An 18,312-nucleotide genomic window follows, 5' to 3' on the forward strand; every position below is an offset into this window, starting at 1 on the left:
GATAAGCATGATAAAAAAATTTATTTAACGTACTTCTAACGAGAGATTAAATTTGTTTTGCACATAAATTTTTTTGATCAAAAATTATCATTTGATGTTCTATTTAATTCAGCGATATTACAGTAACTACACAATATTACATTTAAGCTTTGAAAAACGATTATATTTAATATTATTCACGGAATAATGTAGATACAAATAATGTAGATAAAATAACAAATAGATAAAAATAATTAAAAATACGTAGGTATTGCATGAACGCTATTTGAAGCTTCAAAATTGAAAACAATTTTAGAAAATATTTTTATGAAATTTTTTAATTAAGAAAAAATCTTTTAATCTTATCTATGTGTGATAAGTAAAACAACTGATAGAAAGATTTAAGATATTTAAAGATGACATGTGATAGCCAGAAAACTTTACATATAAAATGATATTCTTAAATATTTTAAACAAGAAAAACGGAAAATTTAATATAACTTTGCTAATAATATTACAACAAAGAGAATTTTTTTATAAAACATGCACGTATTGAAAAGATCTTCGTTACAAAAGCTATTGAAAGCCAATCTGTATGTTATTTCTGAGCAAGCAGTTTTTCCTTCATGATTGTTTTAATAATTAAAGTACATTCTTACGCAAGATAAGAGTCTTTAAGCCTACACTAATGAAGTTCTAAGAATTGATGGCGTATATAACACAGTATAAGCTCAGCGCATTTACCGCCATTACAAGAAGTATACACATTAGTTAAAAAATATTAAGTATATAAGTTTACTATAATATATGTGTGTGTGTGTGATCCTTTTACATAATACATTATTTTATTTTATACTTATTACATTACAAATATGTTGTTTATAAATATATTATTTATGCTCAATCACGCACAATTGTAAAAATGACTTACAAATATAAAATTAAGTAATTAGTGCATAAATTACGAAAAATATTAAAAATATATTCATGTGCTGACAAGATTGAAAAAGTTTTATTAGCACATGAATTTATATATTTTTCAATCTCAAATACTTCTCTAAACTAAACAATTTTCATACTACATTTTAAATTAATTTCACGACTAGTATTTTATGATATCGTATAAAGCTACACTGCATTATTTTGCATGTAAATATTAATGAAATAATGAAATTATTATACATAACATAAAATATTGCGATATAAATATATTTATCAATGATAATAATATTATTCATGATAATAATTTAATAATTTATTTTAATAGTATCTGCAACAATATAAATTATTCACTGCAGTTTACATTTCAAATAAGCAAACGTAATATTTATGCAAAATTTATTATAATTTATTAACATCAATAGCATGTGACAATGCTATTATTATATATATTATAGAAATTTCTTTTAAATTTCTTTAAATTTGTGAGACTTTTTAATAATGCGATTTCTAAGAACTTATCTTGAAAGCGCGTGCGTCAAGAATTGTTCAAATTTTGATGGTGTTTGCCAGCTAAATTGGTATTGTTAAATAATAAAGTCAATCAAGTTGACAGTACCTTCCAGTGGTTATTGTACCTATAAGAGAACAATTAGTTTCATATTTCTTGTATAATTTTAACATTCACATATTTTGAAATCATCAAGTACGCTTCTGGTTCGTGGAATTACCATGAAATTATTAAAACATCTCTTCGATATCGTATATCAGATAAGTTTTACGTTTTATAAAAACACAAATTATTTTCTATATAATCTTTGTTTTTATTGTAAAAAATTATTTTCCAATCAGAGAATTATGTTTTGAAGCAGAAAATTTGTTCTTAATAACACGTATCATTTGTATCAACAATCGTATATAAACTTACCTTTTTAAAAAAAGGTAAAAAAAAAGCGCTAATGGTGCGTGTTTCTGGTAAAAAAAACCATTTAGGCCAGTTTCACTAACCCCATTTATTTAATCGGCTGTGGAACTAATCACACATTTGTTGTTTAGTAGAATATTAGCCTTATTATTTACTTAAATCTAATGACATGTATCATTTGTATACAAGATTTGATATCAATGGTCGGCGACAAGTTAAATTCTATCTTTAAAAACCTAAGAGGTACTATCCTTATTACTTACTTAATTCTAATGGCATTTATCATTTGTATGAAAGATTTGATATCAACAGTCGATCGGCGCCAAGTTATAAGATTCTTGTTTTAAATAATCAGTTATTTTTATTTTTAATATTCATATTTATTGACTATTGTTATCAGAAATTGTTATTATATGTACACTTAATTAATAAACTATTTATAAACTTGTTTTTTTTTAATGTAAAACTTTTTAATATTTTTACAAGTCTAATTTGCACATAAATTTCACCTTTATTTAAACTCTCGATTTTGCAAATACTTATAAATAATTAAATAAGAACTACAAAGACAGAATAAACAAAAATAAAATCAGGAATGGAAAAAACAAGAAATCTTTTACAAATTGTCAAATTCACGAACATTATTGATATTATTAAAATTAAATATCATTTTGCCTCATTATTGCAATTAAATATTTTAATAAAGATTTAATAAAGATTCTCTTCTTCTATAATATATGTAAATTCTTTAATAAATACTTAAATAAATAATCGGCATTAGAGGAAGTGTAGGTATTATTACGATTGTGTACATATTCAAATAATGTTAATTTTGCTTACCAGCTGGAATATTATAGTTTGCTCCATCCGTTGCAAATTACGTCTTAGGAATAAACTTCATCAAGGAATGGACGAACACCGGAAACGAGCAGTTAATTACACTCACTCCAACGATATTCGATATTTGCCACGCACGTCATTTCCGAAGAACATAAATTCTCTCGTAGTACATGAAACAGAATGCCATAACGCGTTTCGTGCATATAATTGTAGTCGATTATTATTATGTTCAATGGTACACTTTCCATTAGATGCGCAATAGAACTTCAATATTATTCTTTTAAATCAAGATGCGTTTAGAAACCTCAAGGGTATTAAAATTTACTGCGGATTGTGTGCGTAATATGACGATTATCTGGTTTTTTTTCAGTATTATTATGAATTTTGAATAATTTTAATTAAAAACATATGCAAATTATTTTATATTTAATTGAGTCATGTATAAATATTTTCATCTAGTGAACACACAAATTGATTATACAAGTAATGCTAAGGTCACATGAGATTTATTTGATGAAATTGTTACATATTATATTTCTACCATATGCTATATCCAGCTACGATCACACGTAGTTCACTTGAGAGAACTGACAAATGTTTGCAATCTATCAAGACAATATCATATTCATAATGACAGATTTTGTATTAAGGTTCAGTTTTACAGCTCACGGTTAACCGAGATTTAACTTATTCCTTATCTCTAATTCTAGAATTAGAAAAAGATGAGAAATAAAGTTGAACGGTCGGTTAAGAGATAATCGTGAGTAGTAAAACTGGGCCTAAATGTAATGTTAAGACATGCGTAATATCATTATAGTGATTGGTATTTTTAATACTACATTTAAGGAAAAAGTTTAGCTTTTTTAATGAAAAATGTTTTTTTCCACTCAAATATCTGGTGCGACAAGTTAGAGTGAGACAGATATAGTTTGTTTCACCCTATTTTATTGCACTAGTTCATAATTAGTTCAGAACGCTTTGAAAAAGAACAGATCTATGTCAATCGCTTCAATTTTTTCGAGAAAATTTAAGAATCGATTTTTGCGTATCTATATGGCATTGTAATTTCCCGTGTGGAAATTTTCCTACTTTTTCCTTACTTATTGGTAGATTCCCATGACATTTCTCTAAAAAAGGAACACTAAAGGGATTCTATTCTATTTTCCTAATAGAACCTTTAATTTTGATGAATTATTAGAGAAATATATAAAAACTATAGTTTCTCTCGTTAGAAAATCCAAGCATTTACACACAATAGTAAATGTCTGGTTATTCAATTCGAATTCCAAATTGGAATTCCTAGGTCCACGCTTGGCACTGCAGTCGTCCAAAAAGATCGGGAAAAAATAGGAGATACCCAAAAGAATCCTTGGTATAAATAAAAGCGCGCGAGCTGATATTCGGATTTCAATAGGGAGTTCCTATAGGTCCGCGCTTGGCGCTGCAGTTTCCTAAGAAAATCGGAAAAAAACAGGAGATATCCACATGAATCCTAGGTACAAATATGTATATAGGCTCATTCCAAGTACTTTTGCCCAAAACGAATGAATCTGAATGAGAAGAGGCATCGCTCTCTGCCTCGCGAATCGAGGGTATTTCATTGCATTTTACTGAGTTGATGCGGTAAAACAATTACCGTGGACGATTATTTGCAGATTTAATCTGCAGAAATCATAACTTTTGAAATCAGTAACAATACACTAATTCATTTTTAAAGAGTTTATGAAGAAAATATATTTAAACTTTACATAAACTATCTGTTTTTAATATTTCTATTGATCAGATATGTCACAATGAATACGTTACATACAGAATTCGTGGGTCATCGAAGTACAGCAGTTCCCGTACGATTGCTAAAGTTAAACATGCGAGGTGTGGTACAATTTTGAGGATGAGTGATGACCCTTTGAAAGCATCATAAAATTAATTCTCAAATTTAGAGGAAAACTTTTTTTTTCACAATTTTATTCTAAAATATGATGCTAATTATTATTACTTTAGCAATAAAACTAGATTAATTAATTTTTAAATATCTCAATAAATTAATTATTAATTTAATTTAATTCGTGATAGTACCGCGGTAGTTTATATATGTGAGCGATTAGAAGATTCAAAACTAGACTGTTATGGGCTTCGTATTTGTATTAGTTATCTTCTTACATTTTAACGGTCTTTAGTATTGAATATTATCTCTCAATAAAACTATTCTTTCCATATAGGAGTTCGGCTAGTAAATGGATTTTTATAAGTTTTCCTGACCGGTATCCTATTTAAAAGTGGAACATTTCCCAATCGGATTCTAACGAGATTTTCTAATCAGAATATAATAGTTAATTAGGGAAAACTGACCGGAATCCTACTTAAATTTCTACATGGGTTGGACTTATCATCGCGGCATTGCAGTGTCGTAATGCTTTATTAAATATGAAACAACGTTAATGTGACAAAAATAATGAATAATCTCTATGATAATCGATTCGTTCATACTATCATCCATCACTTTATCCTTTTTTCCACTCACTTCAGGAAAAAAATCGAGCAAATTTTTAATGGGAAAAATGTGCAATTATTTGTGAAATAACTCAAATAACGTAAATTCGCATTCCAAAATAACACCGAAAATGTCATAATATGCGTAATGTTCAGACATTTTGATATTAATCCTTCATGGTCACTGTAGGTCAAAATGATCCGAACATTATATAATTAAATTATTTCAAGAGTATTAGGCTAACAAAAAATGTTAAAATATTATAAATTAAAAAAGTTATAATTTTTTAAGTAAAAAGAATTTATTTTCCAAAGTTAGCATGTTTGTAATTTTTTTTAATATTAAAATTAAATTTTTCACTACAATTCTATTGATCCATTTTCTTAAAAGATGGAATTATATACTATAATTTTTTAAGCCAATGGAATTAATATATTATTGATTTGGTAACACAAATGATTCGGGGTCATTTTAATCGAAAATAATTATGTATGTATGACTTTTTTAAGATGTGACCATGAAGAGTTAAAGAAATTTAAATATTATTAACTAACTGCGTTCAGCAGAAAATGCAGTTTTGCAACTGTTGTAAAATTCTTAAATATAATTGGTTTATACATTTAGATTCAGTAAGGAACTAAGGGCAAGATCAATCATATTAAAAATTTACAACAGTTTATAAAACTTTTCTGCTGAATGCAACCATTGATATGCACGATGATAGAAAAATATACAATCATTTTGGTTGGATTGCATCTTTTCTATCATAAGTCAATAATTCAAATGTAATGAAATAAAAACTTTATTGACATATACTATCCAGTGATGGGAATTGCAATAAACGCAATTAGGCACACGTAATATTTTTAGGATTGAAATATCTAAATATGCAGCACCTAATAAAAAGAAAGTACGCTTATCCCTTCAATTCTCTCGTAAGAAGACATACAAACTACTTTGCGTATCTATAGTATCGGGATCTTATATTCACCGGTATAGTGTGACTATATAATTATGACCAACGGACGAAATATGATATGGCGAATATCCGCTACAATCGATTCTTTGACAATTGTTCGTCGTTTTAGTCAATATTTCCAGTAAAAATTCAGACTCGATGTTAGATGGATGAGAACGACGATTAATTAATAATTACGAAGCAACTATGTATCCTTAGAGCTGCGCCTCTTATGCTCTATTCCTATTGCTCTGGCTCGCGCCACTAAAACTGTCATGGCGCCTGTACTCGCGCGCGCAAAGTTCCCGCCCTTTTGACGTACAATAATTTAACATATAAATAATTTAAATTTATGATAAAAATCAGATAATTGCTACATATTTTATAGCAAAAGCAACGATAATTGTCAATGTTTTCCTGGATGTTTTCTGTAAAGATTTTTATGAATACTCAAACAGCATAGTAATGTTTAAAAAATGTATTTAAAACATATGTTGGACGTTCGGATATATTAAAAACATTCAGTTTTACCATGATTAGATCCATGAATATTTTAAAAACGTTTTAAAAATATCCAGTGTTATCATTTTGGACTTTTTAAAAAGGATTGTTCATAATAAGTGAATCAAATATCGATTTTCATGGAAATTGAATGAATTTTGAACTACCTGATCAATGAAATAAACGTTTTCAATAATTTCTATAAGTTTTTTTATTCATAACCGCCATATTGCGGAGCAGCCGCTTTGAATTTTTGAAAACGTCACGTTTTCTTTAAATTAGATATAAAAACGAAAATTTTAAGCCCTGGAACGTCTTATTTCGACTTTACAAATTTTGCCCAAACACTTGCCCCCATTGCGACGTGGAAAGTCCTATACATTTTTTTCATTTTTTAATTATTTTTAATTGCAATTACTTTTCTTCTTTTTTTATTATTATTTATATTTATTTATGTATTTATATTAACATATAAATTAAGCTTTGACTATTCTGTTCTAGATAAAAATAAAAAAATAATACTTGACTAACGTATCATATGTATATTTTCTCATATAAAACATAATTTTCCAAGAGATACGTCTTAAAGACATTTAGAGGACGTACGTCTTAATCTTAAAAATGTTTCTAATTATAAGATATTGTGGATTATTATATAGATAATAGTTCTATAATGTATAATGGATCAATTCGTATTAAATCTAAAAATTCGTCAAAATATATTTAATTGTTTGTAAATAAAAATTGTCGTTTGGTTAAAATTACATAGTTTAATTAAAATAGAATAATTAACAAACATTTCGACCTCTATTTTAAGTTATTATCAATGTTACAAAGATCGCAAGTTGTTATAACAACTGTTCGAGATTATAAAATTAAAATATATAAAGGATATAAAAAAATATAAAAAATATATATATATAAGTGGGCGTGCATTCTCACTCGCATAGTTGAAGTTGTATTTATTTCGGCACATCAGCAAGAACAATGTAATTCGTCTAGTTATACATGTAGTTTTTGTGAAAGCGTGTAATTGTTTTTCTTATAAAATTGTATATATAGATGTACGATTTATAAATTTGTTCGTTGTTAGAACAATACGATGAGAGCCAAGTTTAAGATGTTAACATAAGAGGTTTAGAAATTCGAATGATTTGTAACTTTGTAAGATTAATTTATAAAACAGACTTTTTAATATTTTCTAATTTACTTCGTAATTAACAGATGTTTGATTGTGTTATATTTTATTATAATCATATATTATTGGTTTCATATTTTATATTTTAATTATTTAATTTTAAATTCAAAATTTCTGAAGGATTTTAAACAACACGACAAGAGCCTAATATAACAATAAATCGATAAATCAAAAGTATGGAAGGATGTAATGAAACGCTACAGTTTTTATAAAGGTGCCGCCATCTAGGAGCCAGGAAACGATATCTCAATTGCTCGTATGTTCGCTGTCAGCCAATCGATGTTCTATTCGTGAGAGGGGGGGGTTTCGAACCCGCGGACTGAAGTCTATTGACATTCCGGTGTTCTGAATTGTTTTCATTTTAGTGTATGGTGTAGCTGTTGTTATTCAAGCACGGATTCCATTGCGGCGAAAGACACCTTTTGTTTTAAGGTATCGCAATTGTGTGTATCAAATGATTGACAACTGGACGTCGAGATCAATACAGGGTCGTACGTCCCTTGGCTGTTGCTAACTCTAACCTTGCTCGACTTGCCGCAACGTACTGATCGTAATTAAAACGGTTTCATAATTATCTATTGCTTTATACGAAGCAAAACATTATTTTTATATCATTAGTTGTGTGTCATTTTGATATTTTTTTCTTCACTGTGTCAAATTTAGAAATAAAAATTATCAAAAAAATTATAAACTTGAGTACAAGAACCAGGATTTTACTCCAGCCTTGAAAGTTTTTGCTCAAATATGTATTTTCTATAAACATTTGAAGCTATATTATTGTTGTAGAATTTAGTTTTTGCATTTATCTAAAAGATTTTTGTATAAATAGCTATAAACAATCAAAGTGAGTACAATGATTAAGTAGTGGTAGAACACTTACATAAAAATTATATAAATATTATAATTAGATCTAGTTTTGAAAAATTATTATCAATTTATTATAAATACTACAATAAATGTAAAGACATTTTTGATGTTTAAAATTGATGATAAGAGACATTAGATAACATGAGATAATCAAAGATAACATTTAATATCAAGAAAAACACATTTTATTTTTTTCAGGATTTAGATAAATGTTTTATTGTAAACTGTTTTTATTGTAAAACGATTTTTCATTAAAATTTGACTTAAAAAGACCTGTTCCTCATCTATGTTAAGAAAAATAACTGAGTGACTCGACACAAGTCATTTGGTTATTTTGCTTATCATGACTGGCAGTAAAAGCCTTGTAGATTATAAGAATAATTGCTGTTCTGTTTCAGTTCCGGAGGAGAAGTTAATTTAGAGCAATGTTTGAGTGGGCATATGGTGGTGTAAATGGCTCCATACCGCGCAATGTCGGTCCAGAATGTGCGAGTTATTTAACACTAAAGCGACGGATAATAGAAACTTTGTTTATATCTGTATTTATCATATCCTGTATTATATGGGGTCTCAAACGAATAACATTGCCAAAGAAACTAGTCTATGTTGGCCAGGACCGTGTAGGCAGGCGAGTATTGTTGATCATGATGTCATTAGTCCTGGGGATGGAAATTGGTTTTAAATTCACCAGCAGGACTGTTATATATCTATTAAATCCTTGTCATATTACAACAGCATTACAGGTAAGTTTAAATTATTATATTGGTACAATAGTTAAATTTTATTGCAAATCAGTTAACAAACTTTTATTATATTTACTGTATTTTTTGTTAACAGTTGTATTTGCTGGCTGCGGATCCTAGTCCAAGGGTCACTGCTATCTTCAGGATACATCTGAATCTGTTGAATGGACCGATATTAGCATATCTATTTCCAGAAACAGAGTCTCGCATTGTAAGTCATAATCATGCAATCAAATATATTATGTAAAATGAAATCTTTAATGATGAGAGAATTTTTTTATAGATATTTGCGGACAAAGCAATGTATTATATTCAGCATGGTTTGATGCTTATAATACCATATTATTTATTAAGGATTGGAGGTAATCATCTGTGTTTAAATAAGAATAATAGAGTAGATAAATAATTTTATTTTTTCATTATATTTATATATAATATACTGTGCTATTCTTTTATTCATTAGGTGTATATAATATTGAGCCCTTATCTGATATGAGCTGGTCAATCCTCAGTTATGGCCTTAATGTAGGATATCACTTTTGGATTGTTCAAAGTGTTGCCTTGGTTCGTACATGCCTTATTATCTACATGTTATAGGCTTAATCCTTTAACTATCTATTTACTACTTTATTTGTTTTTTGCAGCCTGTACAGGTAAACCTTAGTCATATGTTATGTGCAGCTGTCTTGGATCCATTTGAGGGACAAAATTATCGATTATGGGCCGTAACTCATCAGTTAATATTATGTCCCACTTTGTGCAAGCTGTTTTGTTATATATCTAACTTTTTATTAACTAAGTTTCCACTGACTAGAGTTAAGCCATCGCTGGAATGCACTATTTCAAAAAAGAATTATACATACGAACAGAATGAGAAGTTACGTGAAAAATCTAACACCTCAGGAAATGGCCATACACATTTTGATTAATTTGGAAGAGAAAATTGTTATGTTAGAGGTGTTTCTGAACTGAACACACCCATCTTGATTCAGTGAGTATATAGTTACTATTGCATCATCAAAGATTATATAAGAATGATACAAACTTTTACATATTTTTACATAAAATGCATTTGCGTCGTAATCATGCAGATGTTAATTCTATCTTAGATCATAGGTATATAAAATACATATATCAGGTTTTTCTTCCTTGCAGATTAAAAAACAATTTATAATTATATTTATTATATCATTTCCTAAATATGGTGTACAAGGAAACTAACAGTGGGAGATAGGAAAAACGAATTTCTAATAGATTTAACTGTATTATAGTCTAACAACAATTAATATATATTTTCAGTAAAAACTTTTATTTAAAATATATTAAAAGAATTTTTTCGAGGATTAAACTCTCTCATAGATACATACGTAAGTTACCAAGTAGATAACGTAATCTTGATACAATCATTGTGATCATATTATATTAGTTTCAATTCATTAGTACATAATACCAAATGAATAAGAGTAATCAATTTGAAATACGAATTTCTGTCCAAATGCTTATCATGCCTAGTCTTGTGCATAGAATCTCAAAGAGGCTTAAACTGACGTTCAGTAACAACAATAGCTCGTTAAAAATATTATTACATTTTTTGTTAGATAAAAACATATTGTAAACAGATCATTTCATGCATTTTTATATTTATTTTTAGTATTTTTATTTTTGCATTGGAAATGAAGGTATTTAGATAACGAAACTGCAATATTTTATCTATGTATTATACATAATAGATATAGGCAGCGAAAATTTACGAGGTTTCATGGTAAATCTTAATAGCATGATCCGAGATGCATTAAAACAGACCAAATGTCTTAATGACATAAACATTGAAATAAAAATTTCTTTGGGAACTGATTTTAATAAGAAAGTTATATTTATATATAGTGGTTTCCTAGTAATGTTTAAGAATTTAGTTATTAATTATTTCAAGGAAATCATAAGATATTTTTAACTTTATTTTAATCTCTCTTCAATACCTACAAAAATTTTAATAAATCATAATTGATATTTTATATCATATCGTATTGTCAGGATTGAAAGAAATTGTTATTGATAAAAAAATGCATGATTAATACTGCCCATTTTGGAAGGCAAATTGTGAAATTTCGCAAATTTTCGCAAATTTTCGCAATGCATATAAAGTAATATAAGTATTTTGGCCTCAGGTATCATCTCTTAGGTTTAAACATAATCTGGAGACCATAACGAGCTAACAAAGCATTTTGTGACATACATATATGATGTTCTTGTTTTGATAAATCTATGATTCTATTTGCAAAAATCGTGTAAATGGAAATATTTTTATATGACAGTTCCTATACTATCTAATCACATACTATACAAATTTTCGCATACGAAAATATATCCTCATTAATATAGCGAGAAAATTTTAGAATTTAGAATTCGATTTTTGCCATATGTATAGCATGTTATGTGATAAATGGATACATGCATAGATTATAAATTAATGCTTTCGTCCAGACAGATATTAACATTCATAAAATGTGTTCTCATGGAAAATAGTGCTCTCATGGATGAAAACTAACGTCCATTTTACGTCCTTTCAACTTTTTCATATAAAATTTTTATGAATAGTATATATAAGTTTCTGTAAACGTTGTTGCTTTAAAATAGATCCATGTTGTTACTTGTACAGATTTAGACGAAAGCAAAACAATTTCAGTAAGCTGCCATTAAAGAAAGCAACTTATTTTTTAATGAAAACAGCTTGATAGTACGATATTCATATTATCAGTATCTAATAATAATATTAGTGACACTATATTAGAATCGATTTAAAATAACGATAGAAAAATCCAACTTGGTGAGCTTGTAATTTAAAATTAAACATAAGAGTTCGAATATGTAGATATCTTTGTAGAAAGACAGATAATACAATTAAATTATATATATCGTATAAATAACATACTCGTATTAAATTAAAAATTTTTAAAACAGAATGATCATAATTCTTGCACGAGAATGTTCCAATTCTTGCATTAGATATGTATAGTAATGTTTCAAAAGTTAAAGTAGTAACAAATAAGATTGAATTTGTAGTAAATAATACTATAAAAGAACATTATTATAGTGTCTTTTACTGAGTCCCCCGCAACTTGCCAGTTCGCATAAAAGAATGCGGTAGTGTCGCTGCGTTTGTCTCAGCGCCGAGACACTACCATGTTTTCTGATTGAAATGGGAATAGTATGAAGGGTCTTTTTAAAAAGATAATGAAAACTGTGAAAAGATCAGTATTTAAATTAATGTGATTAATTTTAGGTTATTGCATATTTTAATAAAAAATGAAAGTATCTTTGTATAAAAATTGCATTTAGTTTTTGTAAAAAATAATATAAACTTACTATTATTTAATCGATATTTTTCATCAGTTAGTCATAAACTAGAATTTTATTTAACACGATTTTTATTGTTATATAAATAATTATAATATGAAATTTTTTGATGTATTAATTAATAATACATATGTTAACTGATAATAAATTTATATACATTTTAAAAGGAAAATTTATGTACAAATTTATGTAGATACATCTTGTTAATATTTTATTTTTGATAAATTGAATTTATTTAGCTGTTTTATATAATAATGATTCATATTTATCTATTTATTTTTGTTTTAATTTAACTTTTTATTTATATATACATATTTATATATACATATACAATATGTTTATGTGTTTTTAACATGATATATGATACTGTAAGATTTGCCTAACTAGATTATTAATGAACTATTTACGCGGAGAACATTTTCCTGATTTATCGAGATATATTCCATTTATAGTTTGTATTGCAATGATGTCAAAAAAGGCAATGTAACAACAATTAAAATAAGAAAACTTGCAAAATAGTGATATGTCTGAGTATTCTATACTAAAGCTCTTAATTGGCTTTGTTAGATGAGGTATTTTCATAGTGTCGCTAATGATAATTGTGTTGATATTATTAGTAAGTTATTAATATCATTTAGTAGTAAAAAATGTGATTATGTAACTTTTACTTAAGTAAGTTTCTAATAAATTTCATATAGCAGTTGCAATATTATTTTAAGAGTCAATTTATATTTTCCTAACATGCGAGAAAGATAAGAGAGAAAGAGAGAGAGAGAGAGGGAGAGATGAAATAAGTTTGCAGTTTCGTTATTTGTATAGTTGGTATTATGTAAAGAATAATTTTATATATACACCACACTAAAAAAAGTTCTCGAAAAATAAATTTTTTGCCATTTACAATTTCAAGGAGGTACTTGTTAAGACATAAAAGTTAAAAACAGGAAGGAGGTAGTCAATTATATTTAAACTATAGATATAGACTAAATTATAGGTTGAATGGTTGTTTAACGGTAAGATATAATTGACTCAGTTTTTAATATTTATGTTTCAAAAATTACTACTCGAAATGGCAAATCGTAAGCTCTTAACTTATTTTTTTCGTGAACTCTTGCTATGTATTTTTGATTCATAATTTTTGGGACACTGTGCATATAAAAAATTTGTAATATACAAGTATAATTTACCACTTATATACATATATGTATGTGGCATTTATATTTATTTTTAAATTAAAAATACTGAATTCATTTGTTATTGTTAAAATTATTATTTAGATTGTTTTCTTATAATTAATTGTGTATGAATTTCTCGTCAGTTTCAGCCTCATTTATGTAAGTATTTATAAATATTTGGCTTATGCAAAATGCGTTGCCAGTAAATTGTTCACAATTTTGTACATGATATACTTCGCGTTGCCTTTATACATATTCTGTACAATAAGATTACTTCTTATTTTCAACGTAGAACTTGTAAATAATACCGATAACGTTAAGTATGGAATTATATTCTGGCGAGTACTCATATTCACATTGCGTTCCATGACGAATCAATTGTATTCAAATAAAATCTCTGCATGATATACAGAAAACTCTAAAAATTAGCGAAATTTTATTTTAATGTGGATTATTTTTTATTAAATATCCATCTTAAAAATATGATTTAATACATTCTGTAGTATATACGATGCTAAATACAATGTTAAAATTATTCACTAACAACTTATTCATCAGATTTATTTAGGGAATTATTGAAAAAAGAAATAGTATATCTTTTCATTACATCAATGTTGGCTATTTACACACCATTTATACATATATATATATATAAAATTTATAACTAAATATACAAAATAATTATTATCATAGTATCTCACCATTGTACTTTGAATGATTGTTTTAAATCGATATTTATACTTTTTAGTTATAAATAACTAAAAATTAATTAATTTTTAGAAATATAATAGAAGAGAAAATAAAAATTTTTTCAGTTAAAATCTGATTTTTTAAATTAGATTAAAATGATTTTATTTTTAGTATTGTGCGCTTGATAAGCATTTAAATAGCACCGGACTTATACAACCTTAATATGACCTTAAATTTATATAATTATATTAAAGAATAAAAGTAAGTAATTTTATAACAAATAAAAGGATACTAATGGGACAATATATGTATAAACTAGATAGATGAATAATGTGAAACCACTGCTTTTTATCATTCGTTAATTTAGATTACACATTAACAATCATATTACATATGTAAATATCCAACATTGGTTCTAACTGACTGTATACAAATTTGCACAATAAGAATATTAGTATTTTTGTAATTACGTTTCTTTGTACTGTACATTACTTTCACTGAAAACACAACTGCGTCTATTTAATGAGATAAGATTAAACAACACATTCACACTTTGGAAATTTGTAAACTCTGTATTCAAAAGTCTTTCTCTCCATTTAAAAAGAATTGATAAAAAAAAAAAGAGGAAAATTTTTCAACATTTAATATCATTACGTATAAAAAAGGCCTTTCATTTAATGTATCACATGATAATCTCTCAAGTCTACGAGTTAATATTCAGGTACTAAGCTACCTGAGATAGAGATACATACGTGTAATATTGTTACACTGTCACTAGCAATCTAGTTATGAAAATATTGTAAGGTTTTGGGTAAAGTGAATAAAGAATTCTAAGTTTAGCTGTATTTTTTATTTATATGTAACAAGATTTATGTAATTCATAACAGTAGATTAAATCGGTATTAAAATGCAATAAAATGCTTACGAAAGTATAAGTAAAGGCTGATAAACTTGATGAACAGAACCAATAGGTACATACGAAATAAAGTTTATTTCCGAAATATTTATAATCACTATGTACACGATTCTGTACAAAAGTTTAGAAAAACTAATTCACGAACACTACGTACAGCAAACGCAAATATATATTATAATAAATATGTACATTATAAATAATCGTCTTAGTGATCACACCTAGTTCACTCTAATCATCAGTATTCAATTTTATATTAAAAACAGCATTATTTATAAATATAGATTGTAATATACAATCTTTCATATTTATATATATATAAATACATGTATATGTCAACATAAAAATTCACTAGACGATAAATGAAAAGGATAGCTTTTAAAATTTGATGCAGTAAATGTCTCTTTTGTGCTATTCATTCATCCACAATAGTGGCATAAAAATTTATGCAACATATACACAAGATATTAAAACGATATTAGTTTTCAGTATATAGCAACGTAGAATCTATCTATGACGACTTAAAATCTAAATCATTTTGACATAAAACGTTAAATGTTTAAAAATATGAGGGAAAATACATTGCATTAGGCAATGCTTTATTGAATATTTGCTCTTTTCTTTTTCGCATTTCTTTTCCAAAGAAATTATGTGTTGAATATGTGTGGATCCTTATCTATTATTGTATTTTAGAAACAAAAATATATAATTTAGTTATGTATTTAGGACGAATGATTTTCATGCCTATTGAATGAGGCCTCGCAAAAGACATTGACTATTTGATTTCATTATACTAAATAATCATTTTCGTGATTTAATCTTGTACAAAAAATAATGTAGCTATACTCAATGAACACTTGAAGTGGGACACCCTGTATGCTATTATGTCAAGAATCGTTTTTGAAAATTATTTTTTGTTTGATTATAATATAAATAAAATATAATTTATCGCAAAATTATCTCTACATATAATTACACTAAATCACAAGAAACAAATCGTAAATTATGATTTAAAAACAAGATTTGCTTATTTTTTCTTTGGCTGTATTATTACGACCAGGGGCGCCAACTTTTGCGGCGAGTCTGTGGAGTACTCCACACGCCAGAATTTTTCATGTGTGGAATTCCACATATGAACTATTTTTTGAAAATAACTAGTGTTGAGTAAAAATAGAAAAATTTTTTTGGAACTTTTATTTAAAAATTTTAATTACTGACCGAACCGAGCGCGGCCGATAAAATGGTCACGCAATTTTCCTTTCCTTTGATATTGATGCACTTATGGATGAATTCATTGTAGGAAATAAGAATCGAAGCTCAACGTTTACTCTAAATGATTCACGAACTTAAATATATTTCTAATAATATATTGATATATAAATATATACTCTATTAATATATTAATTATATGCTCTAAATCTAAATAGTTCAAGAAGTTAAATATATTTCTAAGAATAATATATTAATATACATATATATGTATATATATATAATTAATCGGCAAGTTGGCGCCCCTGATTACGACATAAGTTAATAAATTATGTATAATATATTAAAAATATGAGCATTCAGGGCTGTATTTAGATTTTCATCCGAGTCATTTCATCCTTATGCTCACCGAATGTTAAACAAGAATAACATGATACCTAGAAAGCACTCGGGTGGGAATTTGAACATACCTCAGGAAGAATATAACGAGTTCATTAATTCTAGTAATAAAAAATAATATTGTAACGAGTGTCCTGAGATTACTGTATACAATATAAACGAACGCAAACAAATAAAAAAGTATTTAAATATTATTTATAACAATTATTTAAAGATATTAAAACGGAATTCTTTTTGAAAGAAACCCTTTTTGAAAATAAGATTATTATAAATAATATAAATTAAAAAATAATATAAATTAATATATATAAAATATTACGCACATTTTATCTTTACGTGTAATTAAATGGAAATAAAAATAGTATTACATGGAAGCATTAAATATGTGACAAATTTATAATCTGTAACACAATGTACATATATGGAGTATCCCGTGAACTTTTAGATTTTTTATTTGACTGAAATTTTTATGTAGTACCCATCGGAAGAAGCTACCATGATTTTTTCAAATTTTTTTTATCAATATAATCATGAGATATGAATTTTTTCGAAATACGCAATTTCAATTTTCAAATGCCTATAACTTTGCAAAAATAATTCAAATGAAACGGTTTTTTTCTCTAAAAAAAATATCAAAAATGTTAAAAAATTTTTTTTAATTTTTTTCAAAAAATTTGATTAATTTGATTATTTTTAAGATTGGTTTGATCGTGAAGAAGTTTTTCCTTCTATTTTTTTTAATTAAAAAAAAATTTTTCAATTTTGCATTTTTTACGTAATAAAATAATGTGAAATCATGATTTTGTCATGACCTACAATTTTTAGTTTATTCTCAATGTAATAAATAACTGATTTTTTTATATTTACCGATTTTTTGGAAAAAAAATGTTCCCGTAATAAATGTTACTTTTATTCTAAAATTATCGTGTTCTTATTATGAATTTTTTTACAATATAATTTTCATTTTTATAAATCATAATTATTTAATCTTTTTTGTAAGGGTACGGCCACACCTCTGTAGCTTTTATGACAATTTTTTGAAAAAATTAAATGTTATTTGAAATAAATCATCATTTCAAAAATTGATAATTTATTACTTCGAACTAAAAAAAAAGTTAAAAAATTTTTGAAACT

At 26.5% G+C, this 18,312-nt stretch overlaps 1 protein-coding gene across 1 annotated transcript; it reads left to right on the forward strand.

Moving 5' to 3' along the window:
* Positions 1-8,212: 8,212 nt before the first annotated feature.
* Positions 8,213-10,672, forward strand: LOC108775654 (transmembrane protein 164). The gene is made up of 7 exons (XM_018542083.1): positions 8,213-8,381; positions 9,097-9,441; positions 9,536-9,652; positions 9,725-9,803; positions 9,905-10,005; positions 10,086-10,432; positions 10,597-10,672. Exons 2-6 carry the CDS (start codon positions 9,124-9,126, stop codon positions 10,368-10,370), a joined length of 900 nt encoding a protein of 299 aa, XP_018397585.1. The 5' UTR covers positions 8,213-8,381; positions 9,097-9,123; the 3' UTR covers positions 10,371-10,432; positions 10,597-10,672.
* The last annotated feature ends 7,640 nt before the right edge of the window (positions 10,673-18,312 follow it).

This window comes from Cyphomyrmex costatus, unplaced genomic scaffold, assembly GCF_001594065.2.
Source record: "Cyphomyrmex costatus isolate MS0001 unplaced genomic scaffold, Ccosl1.0 scaffold302, whole genome shotgun sequence".
In the NCBI taxonomy this organism is placed as follows: domain Eukaryota; kingdom Metazoa; phylum Arthropoda; class Insecta; order Hymenoptera; family Formicidae; genus Cyphomyrmex; species Cyphomyrmex costatus.

Coding starts and splice junctions, on each gene's coding strand:
- LOC108775654 (XM_018542083.1), top strand. CDS start 9,124: ATGTTTGAGTGGGCATATGGTGGTGTAAATGGCTCCATACCGCGCAAT. Junction 9,804..9,904: donor TTATTTATTAAGGATTGGAG/GTAATCATCTGT, acceptor TTTATTCATTAG/GTGTATATAATATTGAGCCC. Junction 10,006..10,085: donor TTGTTCAAAGTGTTGCCTTG/GTTCGTACATGC, acceptor TGTTTTTTGCAG/CCTGTACAGGTAAACCTTAG.